Genomic DNA, 21,198 nt, shown 5'->3' with positions numbered 1-21,198 from the left:
ATCTACGTTAACATTCTGTTCTTCAGAAAGGAGCGCTTGCCAGACAAATTAAATCATGGAGCTTAAATTTCAATTTTGGAAATAAGAACAGCTCGTAAGGGGCTAGATCTGCTAAACCTACGAACAATTAGTTTTTAGATTCAGTCGCTTGTTTCTATTTCTCAAAATGAAATTGAAACTCAAGGGACGACGTTTCGAAGGAGATACAAGTTGAATCGCAACAGGCGTTCAAATTTAGACTGTTGATAAAGCTTCTATAAACTCAGACCGATTTCTATTAAAATCTTTTGTGGGTTGCTCGGAAAGTTCGTTCCGATTTCTAAGGAATTTGGTCGACATAAGGAGTCGACATTGAAAAGATTTTCGCCGAAAAATCTGAGAGGTTCTGGAAGGATGGAACGTTCAAGTGGCGTGAAAGATGGAGAAAGATTGTGGAACAAAATGACACCTATATATATAATTCAATAAATGTATATCGAATCGAAATGTAAATCGGAACGAACTTTCCGAGCGACCAATAGTACCTCGTACACTTGACAAATTTCCAAACTCGATTTTCCCGAAGGCGAAGCGTCACATGAAAATATTTTCTATTATATTTTCTTCTTATTTTTTCATAAGTGGCCGCGTGTACACGTTGTTGACGTTGAAGCCTGTGTAATTATTTGGTTATTCGTTAGGGAGGAAGTGGAGGACCGGAAGTGAAAGGTGGAGGAAGTCCTCGAACTTGTAGTAATCGTCGTATCGTTTATTTCATTGTAACTACATTAATTTCTCTTATACATAGCATCATTTCTCTGCTCTCTTCCTCTTTCATTTTTTTTTCTTTTTTTTTCTTTTTATTTTTGGTTTGGTTTCGATTTAATCATTACGTACAACGGTGTGTAACATTTATAATATCTTTATCTTTTATTTATTTTTGTTCTTCGTAACCTAACAACGTTTAACGCGACACACAATTTCACAGAATTTGTTCTCCCTTTCTCTCTCGCATGTTTTACTCTCGTAGTACATTCTTTCACGCATGCATACACACGGTTTCATTCTCACCCTTGCTCTTTATATACTCTTCTACCCTCTTTCGTCTTCTTTCCTTTTTTTTTTCTTTGCTCCGTTAATATCCCTTCCTCTTCTATACCTTTTCTTTTTTTGGGCGATTTTTTGTCTTTTTTCCTTGCTCCTTAATTTTCTGACTTTCGCTGTTTCAGCCTGTGCTCCTCTTTTTCTTTACCTCGAATTCTCGTCGACGAAAAGCGAAAGCGCGAGCACTCCGTGCAAGTGCATTGTTACGTACATACATACATACATATATATATATATATAATATATTTATATTATATATAACATATATCGTTTTATATAATATATATAATATATAAAAATCAGTTATATATATATAGAATATGTCTGCATATGATGTTATATCATTATATATATTATATACAGACATGCACGATTCTGTCCACTATGATAGTCGTTAATTAGCGTACTAAGACAAAGTGAAGTTTCCTTACTTTTTCCCTCATCTGTCTGGAAAACTATGCTGTTCTCCTCTTTCTATCCTGACACGCGACTAAAGCATATATATGGAGAAGAGAGGTTATCTTCGTTGAGCACATTTTATTTTATTTTATTATTTTATTTTATATTATTTTATTTTATTTTCTCGTTTGCTTACACTTCGAAATGCAATGGAACATGGGAACCACAGAAGACGTTCGAAAACAGGTAAAGGAGGATAAAAGAAAATTTTAAGAAAATCACTACGAAGATATATCTCAAGTAAACCTTCCCTTAAATTCTTCGATAAAATGATGATGGTTCTTTGTTTAAAGGGACTATTAAAGGCGTTGGAATTATTGAGCACACAACGATTGCCATGAAAGTCTCTAAAATGTGTTGGCGCGCTGGTCTTGTCTTCCTTTGATTCAGCGAAGAGATTAACGCTTCTTCCCATCCCTTGCATTATTTCCTTACCATCCCCTGCATTATTCGCATTGCACGTGTCCGAAGCTATCGGATGCAAGAGAATCTAATTTCCTTCAGCATGATCGATAAATGAATCTACGCGAACGACTCACCATGCTGGATACGGTTACGATTAAACTATTATACTGCCGTGTTAATTCAAACAGGCGTATCTGGTCAAAGGCTGGTTTCCAGGAAAATCACTTTTACCATTTAACAAGCAATCATCGATTTCACATACGTCCAAAATATAAAACATTGTTACGTATATCTTCGCTTTCCCTATTTCATATGCATATAAATAAATTATTTCTCTTTTATCTGGCAGCGATAACTTCACTTAGTCGCAGATACTCCCTTTTTCGCTTTACACGGCAGTACACGTTAAATCGAGACGCGTATCCGGCGCTGAACGTGTCACATTCTGCACGTTTATTATTAAACAATTTGTCGTACTTTTCATTTGAGTGGCAGGTATTCCATGGAAAATAAAGCAGGGATCGTTGTTTGTTGGATCGGAATCCGGGTGTTGGCCCACTTAGGTCGAGTTTGCCCCGCGGAAACGATCAAAGGGGTGGCTTTGAAGCGTGCTCGGGGGTAAGCCAGGTGTGTGCCTGTATGCACTCGTATTCATCTGTTCTTTTCACCGTTTTCATCTTCGCCTCAAAGTATACCGAGCCTCGCGGCTTGCTACGCCTTTCTCCGCGTTTCTTTTTTTCCCTTCTCTCCTTCTTTTTCACTAAGGTGCTCGCTGACGGGGATGAAAAAAGAAGGGAGCAAAAGAGCGAGAAATTTCCTCTTCTGCGGGCGGAATAATTTAGGCGGCTCTCGACTTTCCACGGACGCGGATACGTCAATCTCTATTTTTAACTTGCGTCCACGAAACATTCCAACGAAACACTTCTACCACCTTCAATCGCAACTTCTCCTTTCGCTCGCGGTCCAAATTTCTCCTTTATACGCTCCGCCAGTCTCTTTAGCTGTTATCAACTTTCTTCTTTAATCTTATTCACTTTATCCATCGTCAGTAAGAATGCGGGGATTCTTGGTAATTTTGAACGAAATTTTGTGTCGATTTATCAACAATGAAACACTCAACCAACGTTAGAATCCGACGTAATTTGAATTTTCATGTCGTTTCGGAATATTAAATTCTTCTTTTTAATAATGAGATTATCGGGCGTCGATCGTACAGTATTTTGTAGCCGACTACTTCAATTCGCTTGTAGCGTCCTGTGACTTACGGACAGGCGTTTCCGACCGACTACGTTGGTGTTTCCAAAGCGCGAATTTTTTTAAATATTGCTAGACTGCGGATTTCTATGAATTCATAAAGAATTTGGAGATGTAAAAATGTATAGAAAATATACAGTGGCTACTGTATGTAAAAAAAGTCTCTCTACACCTCTGCATTTACGTACTAGTTAATTATTTCCGATTACAATAAATTCCCCATCATTTAGTATCGTTTAATGATACTTCCGAATCGTCATAAAAATGTAGTACTATAAACGTTACAAGCCAGAAGAAAAAACGTGTCATTGGAAAATAAGAATTAATGAAATAATGTGTTTTTTAAATTATGTGGTTGAACAAATCTCTGCATAGATTCTACTTATTTATACCGAAACGAAGTTATACTCGTAGGAATTTAAACTGCAAAAACATCGGCAGTCTGATCATCGATCTTCGCATAGTTTAACTGACTTTTCGTCTGAACATTCCGCGACCGCAGGAGACCTAAGAAAATTTCCGAGAAACACGAGAAACGCGATCGGAAATGGAAAGGGAAACTTCAGCCCGATCTCCGGAAACGATCGATGGAAATAGACGCAGGTATATCTGGTTCCGTTGCTTTTTCTATTTTCATGATATTTTTCCTTCTTTTCGTATTCGCAGTCAGCGTTTCACGCATCCTTCCCTGGCTCTCACCGGTTTTATAGAAAACCTCGTCTCTCTTCCGCTTTTTCCTCTCAGTTTAAGCGGATTCGCTGTGCCGCTACTACTTTCCCAGTGGTACAGCCCTACGCTAGCCTCGGCCTCTCTCTTGGTTAAGTACCGCTCTCATCTTCCTCGTTTTCGCTTTGTCGTTGTCTTTTTTCATGCGAACGGCTCGTTGCTTTTCCCGTTTTCCTTTTTCTCTCGTATTCTGGTAGTACAGGCAGGAGAAAAGTACTATGCCGTACGTTTTAGTCGCTTTACAGCTGCACCTTTGGCTCCACCCCCGCATCACCGTCACCACCACCTGTTTCTCTCACATTTTTTTCCTTTTCTTTTCTTCCGTTTCAGAGCACCGCGCCTTTCCTTTGCTTCCCGCTACTTTCCTGATCGATAGCTGTTAAGCGCGAGTTAGATGCAGTCGGATTAAGATTTGATACAGGAGTTAGGTTAGGTTAAGTTCGACCTAGTTTGGGAATTAAATGATAATTTAATAATTGATAATTTTGATTTTGCTTCGAATTTCATTTGGACTAAACAGTAAGCCGAGAAAAAATTGTGGTAGAAAGACTCAGGCGAAATGAATTAGAATTTAGAACGAATTAGCATTGATTAGTTAGGTTAGGTTAGGTTTAGTTGGGCGGAGGTTAGACTCTTAATTGGTAGAAATCTGCGTTCAAGTAAATGAAGTGTTTTACGTGATATATCGTGACTCAAAATTGGTTCTCATTCGTAGATTAAGTTCCAAATTAGATATATTTCATCTCTTTAATGTGGACGTAAACGATTTCTGAAACTGTACGAGAAACAGAGTACATTAAGAGGTTAGGACATGAACTTTCAACGCAATCAACTAATCCATTATCGTTAAACTATCACGATACGATTATAGGATATAGAAAATCTTGAAATTTATTTTTGTAAAATAGGACAATGTTTTGAAAAAATTGCATACGACTGAAGTGCCAATTAATTGTCAGTTCAACGCCACCAAATATTAGGCCTAGCCGTGCAAACAGTCGTTCTGTATTTTCGCCGTTCTTCCATTCTCCGTTGACAGGCGAATGAAAAATGAAACATCACCGAATATACCGAATGAAAATTGATAAATTCTTAATTACTCGGCCGAGAGAAAACGCCGAATGAATTCCACGGGATTGGTTTTCACGCGTCCGTCGGCACGATGGTCGCACGTAAATATCGATACACACGATCGAAACGCATCGACGTTGAACGAAACCACCGCCAACCTCCCAGAAATGAAATACAGTGTTCACGTTCACGCACCATCGAGTCATTTAATTAGCGAAATAACCGCGCTCGATTCCTTCATTCTTCTACTTTTTCTCGATCCTCGATAATCCATTAAGGGGCAAACATGGTAAATCAACGCAATGTTTCTTCCTGTCTTTTTTCTTCTTTTTTTTCAATCAATTTACCGTAGATACCCGAGTCTGTTTTTTTATCATTGTGATTATTCAATATCGAGTTATGTTTCTCGACATCGTAATTATAAAAGGAGCGTTTCGAAGAATTCGTTTAACAACGTTTCCATCGCTAGTTTCTTCTCTGGATATTAATCTGAACAGACGCGAAGAAATCGCACACAGAATTATGTCTGTTAAATTATTGGAATTTTCTTATCTCCTCGGTTGTACAGTATGTGTTATTGTAAAATTGTTTTGTACTTTCGAAGCTCACGAATTTTTTTTTGGAAAAAGAGTTTCCAAAGGATTCTTTTACGTCAAAAGGTTCCCTACCAATTAATTTTGATTATTGGAACCTTTCCCACAACCAGCTGAAATATTCCTATTGCACCCTGTATAAGTAACTTTCAACTATGAATATCATATTTTCCAATAATATCGCGTCTGTGCAATTTTCACATTATTTTAGTGCTTGGTCCTCAACTCAGTAGACACGTCCTTCGTTAACCCATTGGATCTATTTTCTTTAATTGAAAAGAGGAAGAAAAAAGTTCCCTGTTCATTCGCGGTTTGTTGGCGTTTCTTTACTCTTTTTCCTGCCCTCTGTGTTCGTTCTTGCGCTTCGTTCTCGTTATTCGACGAACAGTCAGAAATACGAAACACGGAATAGCTTCGTCGAGTCATATACTCGCGTTTCTTCGAAATGATTAGGCCAGTTCAGAAGCTTGGTCTCTTCGCGAATCGCTCTGTTACGGAGTCTTGTTTTACACTTTCGCTACTTTCATTCTCTACACATATCTTTTAGCGAAGATAATGGCAGAATTTGGAAAATATCGAGTTAAAAATATAGTATGAAAATTTTTCATCCGAAGCTTCGTTCTCAAGAAATAAATTTGGAAAATTCGCTGGATATTCATGCGCTTCACCATATTGGGAAATTTTACTTTATTTTATTTGTTTGCGCCGAGTTGAATACTTTAGATTCTAACAGCCTTAAATGGTAACCGTTATTAGCAACTGATTTGATGCAGTGTATGCGTCGGTAATAGCGAAAGTGTCAAACATCTCGTCTTCTGTATCGACAAGTAATTTTCACTATAACGATATCACGTTACAACGGAACAGTTGTGAACAAGTAGGAGTAAGAGTGCGTGTAAAGTACTACAAGGCTGAAGTGAGAAAAAGAAAAAGAACTTTCTCTGAAAGGATATCGGATATTTGATTGGAGAAAGGCTTGTTTCCGTATACACCGTTCCACGTTAGCAAGGATTCCTGGAACAGCGTGCTTTCAGGGGCGTCACCGCGCCCGCCAGTGACATCCTGAACGCATCGATCGCGATCAATTATACACTATGAGCTGCACACGCAGGAACAAACTATCTAAAGACAAATATTGACCCATTTCAGTTCCCAGACTTCCACGCGAACGGCGTTCTACACTTGATTATCATTTTATCTAACGATTCCTGCTTCGCTTGATCTCGAAGGTAACATGGACACCAGTTTGCTTCCATTGAACCCTCTAATTGCAAGTTTCGCTCTTCACCGAGAAGAGATCAAGATTGAACTTCTAACTTCCAATTTTTATCATCGAATTTTTCTCTCGTTATACCAATGAAGAAAGAGACTTTGAGCCCTTTTAGACGAGAAATTCGAAATTCCTTCGTACGTTCGAAAAATAGCAGCATCGATCCAACACTCAATTTGATTGAAATGTTAATCGTTGATCGTATCGTTAATCGTCTTAGTTGGCTAATAGCCGCGAGGACACGTCGATTAGTTAATTTGACGCGAGTAATGAGAACGCGAGGTCTCCTCTTGTGGACAGGGTGTGTGAAATGGGTCGAGCGTGTTTTACGTCGAGGCACTAATCCTAACATTAAGTTTTCACGACAAGACGCATGGGTAATCAGCTAATGATATGTGAGGACGTGCTTAGCCGTTAATGAGAGGGGTGCGCTTGGACGCCGCAGATGCGTATACGGTCCTTCCGCTTACTCGCCTAAATTTCTAACGAAGACACGCCATCGCTGCGAAATATCCGGACGCTCGATTGCCTTCCGCAAATTCTAACTTAATTTCATACATGTACAGTGTTTTGCTGAAAAGAAGACTAGCGGCGCGGCGCAAGAGAGGTTAAGGTTAGGGTTAGTGCTAGGATTAAGTTAGGGTTAGGTTTAGGTTGATCCTTATCGTTTATCGTTACGTGTTGCTGTATTGTTTTGTTTTTATGTGAAATAACAGCTCCTTATCCGCATTTCTTACGTTTGACTTCTTTCCAGCAACGCAAAGTATCTCTCCAGGGACGAATTTGTCAAATAAAATATGGGAAGATATCTTTTATCATTCCTATGTCACGGCTTGATAAAATCGTTGACCACGTTTAACGTTTGAGTAAGAAAAATGTATTCTTCTCCGATTTTCTAAGCAGAAAATCCCAGCCATCGATCAATGAAAAATCGATCGAACTATCTGGATACTTGGGAACGATGGTGCGCGTCGAATTGGTGTCACCAAAAAGGCTACGAATCACTCGCGACAAAGAGTTCTTCGAATAAAAGAGCATAGTGGCAGAGGTTAGGTATTCACGGGTCTGGATTAGGTCCCAAACCAGTTAGATCTAAAACAGGCACCAGTTAAAGTTACAAGCTAGAATCGTAGAATTAGGCTTAGGTTAGGTTTCAGCTTAGGCATCGGTTAGATCTAAGTTAGGCGTTCGGTTAAGGTCTCGCGGGAAAAATTGTTTCTTAGGCCTGTTTTAGGCTTGAGCTTTGTTTTCGTATAGGTGTACCCTGTTGTCTTTCTGATCCTTTGGTATCGTTTTAACGAACAATCACCCTACCTCGTGTGGATGGGGCTCGGAATTCGTTTACAATATACGATGCTTGTCGCAAGGGTCGAGCGAAGATTTTTATTTCCTCGACGAAATAAAAATTCGTTAGGCGAAGTAGCAATTTAATCGACGAGTGACACAGTAGCTTTAATAGTGACTGATCGAGGCCCACTATCGAGAAAAGCCTGAGACGATAGTCTAAGAGCCAACAATATCATTTGGTAGAAAATATGGTCGTACTACTTCTTTGTTTCTTTCTCTCTCGTTTTTAATCAAAATACCAGATCCTTTCTCTCCTTCTGTCATTCGTATTTTCATACACACAAACATACACACACACACACCTTTTCTTCTCTCTGCTCGTGCTTTGTTCTCTGTTTTTTTTCTTCTTTTGTCTTTTTTTTTAGTGTGTGCACGCGCTGTCACACGGTGATTAAACGCTCGATGCTCTAACTACGAAAAGATCTCTAACGATAGAATCAACTCTCGCTATATATGATATATTTATATAGGTGATATGTACCAAATGGAAGATTCATGTTTCAGCGTGCCGTTTGCCGCGAGACGAGTACGAGTCCTCTAACACTCCAATTGTTAAGCTCGTTCGAAATCCTTTTTTCCCTTTTTTCTTTTTTTTTTTCGAGAGGATTTCACGTCGACAGCGGAAGCTTCCAGATCCTGGAGCGTTAAGCAGTCATCTTTTAAAACGGGAGTATATTTTCTCGAAGCTTATTTTATTACCTGTAAAGTTTCACGCTTAGAATTTCTAACTCGAACTCAACAATTTGTAATTCGAAAAATATTTGAAGAGTATTTCTAAAAAACACAGCAAGCGACAGAATTGAAAAATTTGCTTTTTTTCTTGGAAAATGTTCTATATATTAATAGAGAATATTTTAGTATAGAATTGAAGCGTAGTTTCCTTTCTAAATAGTAATTAATATTGCTGGAAGATGGTGTTACAATGTCGTCACTATAAAAAAAATTAGAGGATCAATACACATTAGTTGATCGGTTTTTGACTTTTGTCTATACCATCTAATTTATCTTTGCAATAGATGGCACATGCAGGATTCTCTTTTTCATCAATTTGGACTACATTGATGCATAAGTGTTCTTTTTCTCCTGAAAAACTTGTTTTTTGGTATTTATAGTATTTTCTACAAGCGCTCTTCATTTTACTTCATGGATAGTGCTGTAACGAATTTCAATCACAACTAGGTTTGCATTTCTCTGTCGATTATGAATCCTTGCTCTCGTTATTACAATTTATGGTTCGATTACTATTTTATCTCAGGGATTACGCTACGATGGAATTCAATCATAGAAAAAATATTACCAAGACCCGTCTGGGCTCGTCTCGCGCGAACGATCGCGGCGCGCTCTCGCGGCTGTTGCATTGCGACTCGGAAATTATCGGATGGCCTCTTAAAACGTTGTATATATATGTATATGTATATCTATTTTAATCGATCACTGTGTCTAGAATGTCGCTGTGTGGACACCTACGTCACGGAGCAAAAATTACACGGGTGCCTTAAAATTGCCTTACATCTACTTTGCTCGACGGCACACGTAATTAGATATACAGAGCTTGCATGTATATTTATATGTATATACATATATTGATCCTATACACCCACATATATATGTATAGATCGATATGTATGTATATATACGTTATATGTATATGTATATTTACATTGCTTAATGTATCTCTTAAGTTTCTATCTTGTCTTGTTTAACGTGTGTACGAGATTAATTCACGAGGTGCCATTTTTTTTCTTTTTTAGTTTTTCTGTATACGTGTGTCTTTTCGTGTGTGTCTCTGTTTCTTATCTTTTTGGTTTCGTTTTCTCAGTAATATCTGGCAGCCGTGCGAAGAAGTTGAAAAATCGCTTTCTCCCCCTCTCCCCCCTCATCCTTTTTGAGTTACACCTTGTCCTTTCATGCTTCAGGGGTGCACAAGCCCTTTTTGGTTTCATTTCGGCTTTTTTCTTTTTTTTCTTTTTGAATTCCAGGAAACCGGACGTAAAAGGTCCGGACAAACGAAACGAAATTATTTGTCCATGTGCTCGTGTTTCGATTCGAGGAAGCGTTCTTTCTTCGTTGCGTTCCTTCCGGTTGCACGTGGGGAGGATCGATACAAAGTTTGTGTTCGAAGGTAGAGAAAATGTACGATAGTTGAGAATTGACTGAAATAAAGAAACTTCTCGTTATTTTCCCACTTTTTCTAGTTTACTTGTTCTTATTTAAAATTCCTCAAGCCTTTCTTCCCCTCCCCCTGTTTCTTTAACGAATGCTGCCATTTTAGCAGTGCACCCTTGACATTCGCTCCGGCTCTCGCGAGTCGTTCGAGTTTGACCTGGACTGCCTCTCTTCCAATGGATCAGAAGATCTCACTTTTCCTTTTCCTCCCTCTCTACATAGATACGACAGATTATTTCCTCACTGCTAATACTCGTGCATCACTCTATATATTTTCTTTTTTTTTGTTCTTTTGAATATTTTGTAGCAATTTAATTTATCTACTGTTACTTCATCGACTGGTATTGTCATGTTAGCTGTGCCCATCTTGAAAGTCCAGATCAAAGGTGTCTTATGTTTCGTGTTCGTTTTTGTTCTTGCCCATGGTCCTTGCTTTCTTCCCTTCTATGGGTCCTTGGAACCTGTAAAACTGCCAGCACTATTATGGGAATCCAACGGTATTTTGCAAGATGAAGAATAATTTCGAGAGGGTGTAGGATAGTTCTGAAACTTGAGGCGCCGAGCTTCGAGCAGAGATTTCCAAGGAATTTTGTCTTCTTTTCGAAATGCAGGTACTCTCGCTAAAGATTATCCTTGCTAAAAGATCGAGGTCGCGTTGTCAGACGTCCTTGACGATCTTGGGGTGACAATAATTTCGACATCGCTAGAAAAAGGTGGTGCATAGATCGATGAGAAACGATTGTTCGCGTGAAAGATCCTCCCTTAGGCCGTGGAGTTAATCTTCTTTGTTCAGCAAAGATTTATTGTCGATCGAAAGACGCTCGTCGTTGAAATCGTTCACTTTTCTTCTTCCGGGAACGTCCCGGCGACTAGTTTTTCCATTTTACAATCCTTTCACAATTGTGGTCAAAGTGCTGAGGTGGAATCGAGGGAGCTTCCAACAACGCGACATAGATTACAGCGTGTATAGAGTGGACACGTTACTGTTTAGAGTTTCGAACGACAGATGGCGTTAATGTTTGCCTTTCTCCAAAGAACCAACGATTTAATAACTTTCCACAAATCACATGGACTAATCTCTTTTTTCAACTTGTCCACAATTAATTGTATTCGTTAAAAGCAGACTTCGAGCACAGACAGATGGCGTTAATGTTTGCCTTGCTGCAGAGAATCAACGATTCAATAATTTTCTATGAATCACCATCGATTAATTTCCGCCTCTAATTTGTCGAAAATCAATTCTACTCGTTAAGAGCAAACAGATTTCGCACGGAATATTCAACCAGCGACAGATGGCGCTAACGTTTGCCTCTCTCCGAAGAACCAATGGTTTAATAACTTTCCAGAAACCACATCGATTAATCTCCTCTGATTACTTATCCAAAATCGATTATTTTCGTCAAGAGCAAGCAGGCTCCGAGTGCAATTTTCAAAAATCCCATTTTGCCACATTTCTGGCCAAGATTAGTCCGACCAGGTGTCGGAGGTCGAAGAAACGGTGGATCGTTTCGGTCGAGCGGATCAGGAGACATTCTAAGCAGTGCGGGTTCGATGTGAAAGAACGGCGACTTCCGGCGAGCGATGGTACGCGCCGGCGAGACAGGGAATTTATTTATAACGATGCCTAGGTTGGAAAGGTTGCCAGAGTGAGGCTGGTTTGTCCAATTTTGCGGAGCGGACAAGCGAAGCGTAAATTCCTCGGGAAACTGACACGATCTTTCCCTCTTCTTCTCCTCTTTCCCTTCCCCTTCTCCTACCCACCACTTGCTTGTCTTTCGTTTCGACGAGCAAATGGCACTCCCCGATTTGAAGGTGTTCTTGAGCCACCACGAGGACATCAGTCTGCACTTAACCCGTTGAATTTTCAAGAACCCTCTTCGCTGAATCCTTAAAGCCGGTTTTCAACGGTCGACCGGTTTCGAGAATCCCGATTTAGAAACCTCCTTACGCTTGATTCATGCTCCGTTTGATCACTCGCTCGGATCGAGTGTCTCATTAAGAATTTCACCTTTCCCCGGATTGGTTTCCATTTACTTTCTCGAGTATCGCGTTGGCATCAGTGGTACGTTTTCAAACGGAGCTGTTTCTCGATTCTGCTTTGCCACGGAGGAACTCTTTCCACTGCAGTCGATTGGGGTGGTCTAATTGGTCTAGTTGGAACTGCTGCGGTCACAGATCCACTTCCTCCGCTCTTTTCCATCTTACGAGGACTTGGTCGTTGGTTGATCTGTCTTTGAAGAAACGCCCGAGTGTTCTTAATCTTGATGTTTTGACCAAGGAATTCCCTTCGTCCTCGCAACTTCGCAACCCGTTTGCCGTCTATTCGCAGGAATGCTTCAAAGGTCTGAATTCGCCTCGCCTCTCTCACTGGGCAAACTTTCCGAAGGCAATTTCACTTGGAAACTCCTGGTAAATCGTTCCGTGGCTCTTTTGAACGGTTTAAAAGGCAATAACAACCTAGGACCAAGATGACCGGTCATCCGAGCTTGCGTTCTTCGACGAGCAGAAATTGTCGCCAAGATTTTGGAGCGGGTCCAAGCGATCAGGATGCCCGCGCGGCCGTTCTTATGTAAAACCGGAGCACTTGTTGCGTTTTACTAATGAAACTTTTGTGTCACGAGCCATCGATTGCACGAACAGGTGGTTAATAGCGGCTGGTGTTTACGCCAGCTCTGCAACACGTCCTACCCTGTCACGGTATCGATCCGGCCCGCGTTCCGCTATTATTTATGCAAATTCCATGTCCGTGCGAATGGCCCGCCATTTTTATTCAAATCCCCGCGGTCACCGGTATTTTCGGGACGATCGACAGTTAGCCCAATTCTAAACCACTGGTCCATCGAGAGTTTTCACGCCTGCAGCCATCCTTCGGCTCTTTTTGACCCGACCTCCACGGGACTTGCCGCGGTCTTCGCAAGAGGAATCGATAGTTCAACCTTTTCCACATCCAGCCCCAGTCCCCGGTCGGAGACACTCGAGCGACGTAACTCGTTAGGCTGTCCTCGTTTTCTCGGTTCATCAATCTTCCAGCCCTGGCCATTAAGTCGCCGCGATTCAGGTTTTTTCCACGAAGCCTTAACGAATCTGCTTCGCGAATAGCCGGATCTTGCTTATGCAAAGTTTAGGCAGAAATCCCTGTTCCCTCGAAACTCTCGCAAATCTCTGATTGGAATCTTGTTATCTTCTTCTTCCTCTCTCTTCCTCGATATATAGATATATATATATATATTTTTTTTTCATGTTTTGTCTATGGGAGGGAGAAAAGTGGTCGTTCGACGGCAATGGGTCAGCCGGGACCCATTGATCTACCCAAACGATTAGCAGGGTGTTAACCACTAACGAGATCCTGGACCGTGAACGAAGCCCTAATACCTGTGCAACTGTTTGAACCCCGGATTGCTGGCTTTCAGAAGGCTGTCGATCGATAAACGGTCCCCCTTGCATTGTCTTTAAATGACTCTCGACAGTACCAGGATCGACGACAGCGCCGTGATCGCCAGGGAGTTGCCTAGATCCTCCGCACCTGCTGACACGCTCGAAGCTATCGCGCTGTTACAGGCTTTCGGAGTTACATCTGAAACAGAAAGCGAGAGTATAACGTTGGAGGAATACTCGGCGAGTAACGTGATTTCGAACAGCTCCGCTCTTGATCCTATTCGTTAAAGGAGCCCCGTGTCGAACACAGTCCTCTGTACAAAGGCGATTTACCTGCCTGCTGGGAAATATATATTCCGGCGCCTGGCAGATTGCAACGAACCCCTGACGACTATCATCGATGCTGCGATGTTTAAATGTAATACGCGATATAACGAATAATATAATTTTGATAATATAATTTATAACAAATTTTTAATAAATTATAATTCATTTAAAATAAATAATTCTTATGGAAATTAAGAATCCGCCATCTACCAATGAGAATCACGCGCTCGTAAATTTTCTCTCTAGATACAACCTATATAAATTTGGTGCAAAATTCTGCATAACGTAACAACCGATTTTGCAAATTATCGAGACTGAGGAACCGAAGAAACCGATGATCGTCTCTCTTCTCGAGAGTCGGAGGAAGCTTCTCATATTCTTCCTCCGTTGATAATAAACGATCTATTCGATAAATAACTGCGGTGGTTGCTATGGGGAAAATCAGTTTTATTTACAAAAGACTGCGCAAGGATAAAGGACTCGAGGATTGGCGGAAAGTAAGGCAGCGTTATGTTGGTATATAGGCAGCTGTTTTTCAAGTTAGGCGTCGCGAAAAATGCTGCAAGCCCTTGGTTCAGGCTGGTACGTGATCCGTGAGGTTGCCATTAAGCGGAGAAGATCGATCACGAGCCACTCACGCGATTCTAGCTCGCGCCAAGTCCCTTCTGAATTCAGTGTATAGAACCGAGTTTCCGGATCCTTTAAAGGTCCGCATGGACTGGGCTACGTTACGAGGAACAGTGGGTCTTAACAGTTGATCGACTGCATCCTCGTTCGACTGTATCCTGACGATTGAACGATGTCGTCGATGGATTGTGAATCATTGAACAAGCCAACATAGGCTTCAATACACAATAGGGCCATTGATTAGCTAAACATAGCATAGAAGATCATCTCATGATCTTCTCTAGCCCTCTAACTCCCGGACACCATTTAATGCATGGTCCCATTAATTTCAATAGGTGCAACATTTCCTTTTAATTGAATAACAATCAATCAATAGTCGCACTTTCGCCGAAATTCATCGTGTTGTTACCATTTGAGACTGGCCAAGCCAGTTAACTTGAAATCCATGTCATAACTGTTCTCATCCCTCGAGGATTATATTTTAGAAGATATTAAATTGAGTATATTTTACTCAGAACTATTGGGTTAGCAACTAAGTGATTGCGGATTTTGTCATTAGCATCTAATGGTAAAATTACTTAGTTACCAACCCAATAAATAAAGAGTCCTTTAACAAATTTACACGGAATCTTTTAAGGAGAGCCAGCATCCTAGCTCACCTAACCGATAAGCTTGTTCGTCAGTAGACTACGAATATTCATGCCAATTATTATTGCTATTTACTCTTAATATTTATTACTATTATTATCTACACTAAATACCATAACAAATACTCTGTTTCTTTGGATATCTCGAATATTTCCACATATTACCTAGCATTTTATAAATTGCACCATAATAACCATAAAGGTCCTCGGTGTATTCATCACCGCAGACGCAATCCGAAATACGATTCCAAACTGTTGATCAACGATGTACCTATCGAGTTACGAATCTCACGCTGTATATGGGTCACCATGTCCATTTGTTAACTGTGTCCTAAAATCACCACGGTGACTCGTATTTTTCACCACAGAATCGTTCTATAAACCAGTGTATTGCTAATCTCACACGCTATCGTCGCGCAAGGGGGTTGAAATGTCTTTCATGTTTGTTTTACGACGTCGTTCGCTCTTCTTATCGGGATCTGATGCTTTGAAGGAAAAAAAAAAAAAAAAAAAAAATAGCGAAAGGGAAGAAAAAAGTCGATCGGTCACACGGGTCCACGAAAATTGTCCGGGACCGCAGAAAGCTCAGGGAACTCGCAATTCCCAGATTAATATCGGAAAACCGGAATACAGAGAGGTTTCTTCTTGGCGAAGCGGGCAAACGGTAGTCGTCTGACCACAAAATAACGAGTCCACTGTGGCAATGCCCCCATCGATCAGCGCCGCGAATCTAACGTATCGGTTACCCCGATACTCAGCCTCGACAACGATTCCAGGAATCCCCCGCTGCAATTCGACGGAGCAGCAGCAGCAGCCTGTCGTATTCCTAATGCCTGTTTAAGTTTCCGCCGTTAAACCATGAAATAACCGTTGATATTACAACGTCCAACGTACCCACCGATCCTCTCGCCTAACTTAATTAATGGAACGCTTAATTAGCCCACTAGGAGGTAGGCAGGTGTGCAAATTGCCACGATCCTCGTTTCTTTTAATAAGAGTCGCGGCCAACCTTCAGGGTCTTGCAGAATCGATAGAAACACTGTATTACGAGTGGTCTATGGGATTTCGTATACAGGGTGGACCGCAATTCGTGGTATAAATGGAGCCAGGGGTATTCTATGGATTGGCAATAACAATTGGGAAAGAGACGTGCAACGCCGTGTAAATAGATTATAGGCGGTTAAGAAAGATTCTATCAGTGAACACGTCGAACGGTATGTCACGAATTCTGTATGTACATGGTTGGTTGAGAATTATACAGGTGCGTGTGAGTAACCCATAAAGCGTGCTACTGTTATGTATTATAGTTGTTCATAAAATAGCGTTTCACGTTTGGAATAATAACGCCGGGGAATAAAGTTACTTACCAAGTTACTGTAACTTAACACTTTACCGACTGATAGCAGATTAATCAGTTTTTGCCGCCGACGCTTACCGACCGATAGCCTACTAATCGGCTTTTTGTCACCGACAATCTTTTTCATTATTTGAGCAGTAATTTTTTATTTAGTACTAAGGTACCTTGCTCAGTTGCGTCAGTTGCGTTGCTTTGTAAGCTCCCACAGTTTTATACCAATTTGAAAAACTTATCGTTCGCGATGAACGAAAAGAATGGTATTGGAGAGCCTAAACCGAAACAGAGCCAGCGCCAGGGAGAATTTGCGCCTGAGCTGCCGGTCGGACGAGCGTATGCTGTTGAACCGCTAGCGATCAGTAAAGTGTTAATTACGAAACCGGCGGGATAGCACGTTGGGGCATCGATACACGACGCGAGCGACTCCAAATTCGGGAAATGTGAAAGTTTGGAAAAATTGAAACTGGTGCAAAAGTTGGCGGGAAAAGGAATGTACCCATCGAGTATACAAAATAGAGCACACGTTGCTATTAATAAAATAACAATCAGTATCACCTGATATTTATTAAGTAGGTAAAACAAATTTCTCTTCAAGTTTCACTTTTCTAATTGCATTGATGAAGATATGAACCCGCACAGATATGTGCATTATTTATTTACAAATATATTTATAAATATACCTACATATACATATACAGGACAAATTTTTTGGAATAACGTTGGTAGCTTAGAATGTTGATGAGCAATCTCTTGAAATTGTCGAAAAAATGTACAGAGTGACAGTACTTGTTGCACAATTTAGAAAGCCGATCGACGTACAACTGAACAACCATGTTCAGGTATACTTGATAAGCTTCCTTGTAAATTAATAGAAATTTAAAAAATTAATAGAAAAATAAATTTTTCTTATTTCTCTAGGTTAGGTTAGGAATCATAACCTTCACGCGTTTACATGTTACTCGGCCGCCCCTGTATATAGCACTATGATTTTCGACTTATTAATTATTAATTATTAATTCTTTGAACCTCGTAGAACAACAAATGAGAAGAAACGATCGCCTGGCCGTAGATTAAATCGTGAGACAGGAGGGTTAATTCGATGGTGTCTTGCCGGTCCGAGCGGCTACTGTTCCGGACTATCGAGTCTTCGGATCGTTCGTTTAAAATAACGAGGGCATGGGGTAGAAGCAATTTCGTTGGAGGACGTCAGCCAGAAAGGGGAGTGGCGACAGCGAATTCGATTCGACCGAATACCAGCTTTAATCCGGAACAATCTCGAGCAAACAAACACTGGGAATTATGCGACGGAATGCGAAACGAGAACACGCGTTGTTCGAGCGTCACGCGACAACAGCAACCGGATAATTGCTGGAAACGTAGAAACATCGAAAATCTCGTTGATATCGATCCTGACCTCCAGTTATTTTTCCTATCCCGCTGACGCAATCTTGATAATTTCTGGATGAAGTAATCGCCAACGCGTTGGGCAGGTCGGACATCGTTGCTTTAGGAACCCCAAGGTGTTTCGTCGAGCAGATAAACAACGAACAGCAAAAGAATAAATCGAAAAAATGAATGAGAGAGATCGAGGAGGATGGCCCTATTTGCAAAATACGAATCATATTAGGTTGGTTTATTAAATTAATTATTAACTAATTAATTATGAAATTACAGGAAGAATATTCTTTATTGGCTGGCATGAACGATTAAAACATTCGTGAGATTTCCGTATGCGAGTTTCTGGTGAAATTTTACGAAAAGTAAATTATCGATAGGTGTATCGTAGATCGGTAGATGTACAATGGCCGACAGAGTAAGGTTAATGTCTTTTAATCAACCTGTAGTGGAATACCTTACAAAAAGTTAGCAATCTATTTATTAAAAACCGAGAACAAACAGATTTTTGGCCAAGCTGTGCAACACAAGTAAAATAATTATATTTTCGATTTCTGTCAAATGATAACAACATGTAGAAAGAACATATAGAAAATTTCTCATCGTTGGAATATTAATTATTAATTTATATTATATTATATTAATTTATACATCATAATATTATATAGTATTATAGTATTGCTATTATATTATATTATATTATTACTGTAGAATATTATACAGCATTATAAATTAATAATATTATACATCAGAACGTCATCAGTGAGCTGTCCTTTTCCACACTTCCAACAGTGTTTAATTGTACGCGACTGATCTGTATGGGATGAATCGCGCGACTAGTGGCAAGTGTGAAAGGGGCTTAAGGATCTCGGCACTGTGCTCGAGCGTATGTTTGGAAAGTGGATAGTCTGCGATTCGAAGTCGCCGAGCCATGAGGTGTCGATTACACGACTGTTTACAGAATGCATGAGGTAGTTTACGGGTTGCAAGTGACCCAACGTCTTGGCATTGCCAAACAAGCGGAGACTTTGTCTGAAGGATCCGACCATGGAATGAGGAATGCATCGATGTGTTTTTGCTAAACGGAGTGTAAAGGACTGCAGTTACCTCAGAGCCTCGAAAAAGCAGTTTCTTCTTGATAAAAAGATCTAACAAATAGATATAATATCTATCTGAAAACGGATAAACAGATAGAAAAATATCCAGTACAAAATGCATTAAGGCTCGTTTATACAAAAATAAATTTTAAATCCTCTTTCGTTCTTCGTTGTAACGAGGAAAATTCTCGAGAGAGGAAACTTGCAAGCGGGCAATTAACGAGAGAGTCATACGAGTCACCTGTCACAGGAAAAAAGAAGAGGACGTTCTAATGAGGTTAGGTAGGTAGATTAATTTTGACACTGACCTGGCACTCCCTTTAACTTTGGCAGAAAGTCGTTCCAAAAAGCACAATACGTGGTGTGTGGTCCTTTCCCAAAGCCGTTCTCCTGCGCGTTTAAGATGTAGTACTGCGGTCGGTCCCTCGAATATGGCGGCCAGTCGGCTTCCTCGTCAGTCGGTTTCCTGAAAAGCAATCGATCAGTTAGTAGAAACCGATTCTGTCACGAGTCACGTTCAGCGTGAATCCAATGATCAATCTTTTGCACTATGGAACGAATCATTCACACTCGAAATTAAGTTTGGAGAGAAATAGAACACCGAATATATTATACAGGGTGAGTGAGAAATCGTCGTACAGTTGGGCACGAAGCGATTCGTGAAAAAATAAGTCGAGAAAATAGAATGACATTTTTTCATATACGTTTATGGGAAGATCGAGTTTGAAAATGATCAAAAACAGAAATGTCAACTGTACTTTAACTTGGATAGATACCGACTAGGATTTAGGAAATCATCAGTAAAAGATTATTATACATGGTGAAAATAATGTTAAATGATATTTTCTGTTTTAAGAAAATTTTTCAAGAAAATAAAGTGTGAACGTGTTTAATTACGAATTGGTCTGATGATAAATTCCCAAATTTTTTTTCGAAGAAACGAAAGAATAGATTGTATTCCACATTTTCGATTTATTTTCACACGCGACAACAAAGCTTGGGATGTAAAAATGTTATACCAAATTTTTTTATTTTTTCACGTAGAGTCGTCTCTTATCCGTTTGTACTACGATTCCCATTTTTAAAAATGAATATTTTAGTTTAGATGAAAATTTACCAACTTTTTAAACAGAGTGTGACTGAAAAACGAAATCTTTCTGTAGTGTTCCTTAATGTTTTTTAATGTTCCTTAATGTTCCTTAATCGTATCCTTCCTTAAACATAAGCATTAAACATAATCGCTAACTTCTTCTCACGAATTTGAGTGAAACTTTTTGAAATCATCGAGTCGCTGAGAAAAGCAACGTCGATGATGCTCGAATGCAAAAGGTTAATATTAGATATCGAAGATTTCTTATTTCAGACTTGGCCTTATAATCGTTTCTCGAGTCCAAAAGGATATAAGAACGTTTCAAATTTTTTGGTGCAAAGATTAACGATGACCTAGCTGATAGTCTAGTCGGTTTAAAATTTCATCTGCAGCTTAACTACCCGACTGTGGCAACCAGACGGGGCTAAAAATCCCTAGGAAGTAAGATCGAGCACGAAACGATAGACTAACGTGAACCAACTACTTAGTTTATTATTTCGGAACTAAACCGCGGATTCTTATACATTCATGGGAAATTTGACAGTGAAAAAATATATATTCTGTCCGCGATTTAGCTCGCGTGGATTACCAATACGCGGAATAATTTTGGAACAGATGAATTTTTACGAACGAAATATCTACACATTTTTTATACCAACAATTAGATCATCCTCTTCCCTAGTAAAAAATATTAAATTATAAGAAGGTCCGGTTTCGGAACAAACTCGACGTAAAGAATAGACGATAACCATCGTTGCTTGACATCTAGCAAACATGGAAGCGCATACAACTCAGATCCCGGACTATTTCTCGGCTTCTATAAAACGGATCGAGATGAAATATACCCTATTTTCTTTCTCAGACACTAAGCTATACAACAGAGAAAAGCTCGTCAAAATTCGTTCAGTAGCT

General features: G+C 40.0%; 1 protein-coding gene and 1 long non-coding RNA gene across 3 annotated transcripts in view; one reads left to right on the top strand and one right to left on the bottom strand.

The window, feature by feature from the left end:
* The window catches only part of LOC110119987, a 45,961-nt gene that overhangs the window by 21,764 nt on the left and 2,999 nt on the right, over nt 1-21,198 (top strand). The window contains exons 6-7 of one of the 2 annotated variants that reach the window (XR_007226903.1): nt 17,738-18,331; nt 18,852-19,478. This is a non-coding gene — a long non-coding RNA (uncharacterized LOC110119987). Of the gene's footprint in view, nt 1-17,737; nt 18,332-18,851; nt 19,664-21,198 lie in introns of those variants that run through there. The other variant, XR_007226905.1, reaches the window with a different exon arrangement.
* LOC100647481 (acetylcholinesterase) overlaps nt 728-21,198 on the bottom strand; it is a 161,184-nt gene continuing 140,713 nt past the window's right edge. Inside the window, exons 5-6 of the mRNA XM_048413501.1 lie at nt 19,505-19,662; nt 728-13,948 (exon numbers count right to left, since the gene is read on the bottom strand). Of these exons, the coding sequence (XP_048269458.1) occupies nt 13,824-13,948; nt 19,505-19,662 (283 nt within the window). The 3' untranslated portion in view covers nt 728-13,823. The remainder of the gene's footprint in view (nt 13,949-19,504; nt 19,663-21,198) is intronic.

Source organism: Bombus terrestris, chromosome 16 (assembly GCF_910591885.1).
Source record: "Bombus terrestris chromosome 16, iyBomTerr1.2, whole genome shotgun sequence".
Classification (NCBI taxonomy): Eukaryota; Metazoa; Arthropoda; class Insecta; order Hymenoptera; family Apidae; genus Bombus; species Bombus terrestris.
Note: the sequence above shows the minus strand (reverse complement) of the source record. Positions and strands in the feature narration are given on the sequence as shown.